Source organism: Etheostoma cragini, chromosome 4 (genome assembly GCF_013103735.1).
Source record: "Etheostoma cragini isolate CJK2018 chromosome 4, CSU_Ecrag_1.0, whole genome shotgun sequence".
In the NCBI taxonomy this organism is placed as follows: Eukaryota; Metazoa; Chordata; class Actinopteri; order Perciformes; family Percidae; genus Etheostoma; species Etheostoma cragini.
The window spans coordinates 573,841-577,178 of record NC_048410.1 but is presented as its reverse complement, the minus strand read 5'-3'; the positions used below and the strand labels follow the sequence as shown (position 1 = coordinate 577,178).

At 44.2% G+C, this 3,338-nt stretch overlaps 1 protein-coding gene across 1 annotated transcript in view; it reads right to left on the bottom strand.

Annotated features, from left to right (window-relative positions):
* The window catches only part of LOC117943373 (dedicator of cytokinesis protein 3-like), a 168,834-nt gene extending 165,881 nt beyond the window's left edge, over window positions 1-2,953 (bottom strand). Inside the window, exon 1 of the mRNA XM_034869456.1 lies at window positions 2,675-2,953. Within this exon, the coding sequence (XP_034725347.1) occupies window positions 2,675-2,711 (37 nt within the window). The 5' untranslated portion in view covers window positions 2,712-2,953. The remainder of the gene's footprint in view (window positions 1-2,674) is intronic.
* Between the last annotated feature and the right edge of the window lie 385 nt (window positions 2,954-3,338).

Here is a 3,338-nt window from a genome sequence, read left to right as displayed (position 1 = left end):
AGATTATATCTCCAACCTGGCCTGGGAACGCCTCGGGACCCCCCAGTCGGAGCTGGTTGATGTGGCTCGGGAAAGGGACGTTTGGGGTCCCCTACTGGAGCTGCTTCCCCCGAGACCTGATGCTGGACAAGCGGATGAGGATGGATGGATGGATGGACGGATGGATGGATGGAGGGACACATTAACCAAACATTTTGAAATAGCGTCGCCACTGTAAAAATGAATCGTAATTTGTGACTGATTTCACGACTTTTGGGAACATTTTGTGGAGGAGTACAGTTAGGGCGATATAGAGAAAATCAAATATCACATTATTCTTGAAATACCTCGATGTCGATATTGCGACGATATTGTACGGTCGACTATGGTGCTTTAACAAAATGTTATTTACGCAATGAGATTTTTGATAAATATTCTCCCAAAATGATTTAATGACTTAGTGGGTAAAGATTAATAAAAGATCAGCCAGAACAGTCTGGTAAGTTCAGAAAATTACATCAATTTACTGTAGACAACACTCATGCCATATGACAATATTTTACAACATATCCAAAATCTGAGACGATATCTTCTCATATCACGATATGTAACATCGTATATATTGCCCAGCCCTAAGTACAGTCTCCATCATTACCAAGACTACAAAACAAAAGCATACTAATGTAGAGACGGCCTACAGGTGCAACGGGCTCTGCAGAGAGTTGCAGGTGAATAACACAGAAACAAAATATATGGATGGAAAAGCAAGAGGACGGATATCGATGGCACAGAGTTATCAGCGGTGTTACAAAAAAAGCTACAAGTATGTGGCAAGGACTGAAAACACTGTTATAGATTAGGGAGGGAGGGAGGGGGAGGGAGAGAGAGAGAGAAAGAGAGAGAGAGTAATTGAACTGTGGATCATTGGCTAATGGCCCTTAAACCACTGACTCTCATCTGAAAACATTCACTCTCATTAAACTGCAATATAACACTGGCAGATAAATCCCTGCTGTTGAGTCCCCTGCACCGTCTATTAACACAGACCTGCACAGGATTCTGTTCTATAGGGGTGGGGGGGGGGGGGAGATACAGCATAGTATGGCAATACTGTATCGATACACAGACGCCAAGTATAGATCTTTTATTATAGAAACTGCACGTGATAATTTGACTTCTTGGTCCTAGAATAATAAAATCAAAGTGAGATATTATCTGTTTACATTAAACCAGATGTTGACAACGTTTTCCTTTGGAGACTCACTTTGAAGTTGGAAAAAGTTGCAATATAATGCAGTATATCTTATCAGGAAACACAAATTTTGCTGCTCTTATTTTCCTCATTGTATATATCTTCTTATTTTTACTTTTTTATGTTGTTTACTTGAATGTTATGTTTGTCTGTGGACCAAATTGGTTATAAATGTCTTGTCACCGTGGGATAGAGGGAAACGCAATTTCGATTTCTTTGTATGTTTTTGACATGTGAAGAAATTGACAATAAAGCAGACTTTGACTTTGAGGGGGGCGTTTGGCAGGGCTGTGGTCAAGACCACCTTAGTCGTCCAGGAAAGACCAGGAATAGTCGAGTCCAAGACAAGACCGAGTCCAAAGAGGTTCGAGTCCAAGTCAAGACCGAGTCCTAAAAGGTTCAGATCCAAGTCAAGACCGAGTCCAAAGAGGTTCAAGTCTGAGTCAAGACCGAGTCCAGGACAGAATAAAGGTCTTATGCATGACAGTATCAAGACAATCATTTTGGGTTTCACTTTCCCTCCAATATTATTTTCCAACATAATAAAGACACCTGGACTCGGTCCAGACCAAAAGACATATTGGGCAAGACTTGAGGCCGAGACCGAGACCAGTCCGAGTCCAAATACTAGCGAGTCCGAGACAAGTCCGAGACCATAGAAAAACGGTCTTGAGTCCGGACTCAAGTCCGGTATTACAGCCCTGGTATCTGTTGATTCCCACCCCAACTGTTCTCTCCCATCATCGCCACCTTTTAATTTATTTGCCCACAGTTTACATAAGGTCTTCATATATGAAATATCCATATCTGGTGCTACTGCACAGCCCCTTAACATGTCAACAAGCCTGGCATGAAGTGGCCTGTCCCCTTAACCTGTACCTCTTACATTTTATATAACACACACACACACACACACACACACACACACACACACACACACACACACACAGACACAGATCAGAAATGTTGATGCGACCGATACAATACAATACCATAAACTACCATTTGGACACAAAAATGCCCACTGAGTGCCTAAGTAGAACAGACACACATCTCAAAGGGAATACTAAATAGTTTAGGTGAATGATTTATTATTAATAATAATAATAATATAGACTCATCATAGAAAAGAAAACTCCCCACAGAGACCCCCCAGGCCTCTCTGTAGAAGTCCTGGGGAGGAAGAAGACTGGGATTTCATCAACAGAAGAATTAAAACCAATGGAGACTAGGTCAACATGTCACTCACCACTCCAGGTGAATAAAATGACACTGCTTCTATTTGAACCTAGATCTCATAAAAAACAAGTTAGGCTCACATTTGGGTTTGTATCCGGGGCCATAATTTAACGCAGAGTCCATATCGTCCATTGAGCTGCTCAGCTGGACATCCTCTCCCAGGACATCCAGAACAAAACTCCCAGACACCACGGATGTACTCACCCACTCCCATCTTCTCGTCCTCGGTCGGCGTCCACATGATGACCCGGGGTCCAGTGAGCAGAATGCCGCAAGAAAGTCCAATCACCCGCTGCGTCGCTTCATGGAGCTCCTGCGGAGGAGGAAGGAGGAGGAAGCAGGACCGGAGAGGGAAAAGTTTACTTCAAATGTTCCGTGTGAAGGGAGGAGATACTAAACAGGACAGTCACTCTTCGTGTGTCGCAGTTGTTTTCAAACGCAGAGCACATTTGATTGTGTTTCACATCGCGTCAGGGTTGGAGTGACGCTCTATGGCGCAAAGTGTTGGTCCATGTCCGCTGCGGCGACTGCAAATCCTGCACAAAAAGATGCTACACAAGCGATATCACAGAGATGAGATCACAGAGATGAGATCTCTGTTTGGGGGTGGATATTAAAGCAGCGGGGGGTCGGCTGCCACACTGCACAGCCCTGAAGCACAGTGCTGCTGGGGGATCTCCAATAATCCAACTATCTAACCCGCGGGTGGAGGACTACAGCAGACTGGGAAACTAGGAGGATGTCAGAGGATCAGGAGCGCGCATGTCCATACGGAACCAAATCCAATAATAATCGTGTTTCCCGTTAAGTCCAGCCGTGTCTTGCCTTGCAGGGACCCCCTTCTTAATCAGTGCAGCATCTCTCAGCC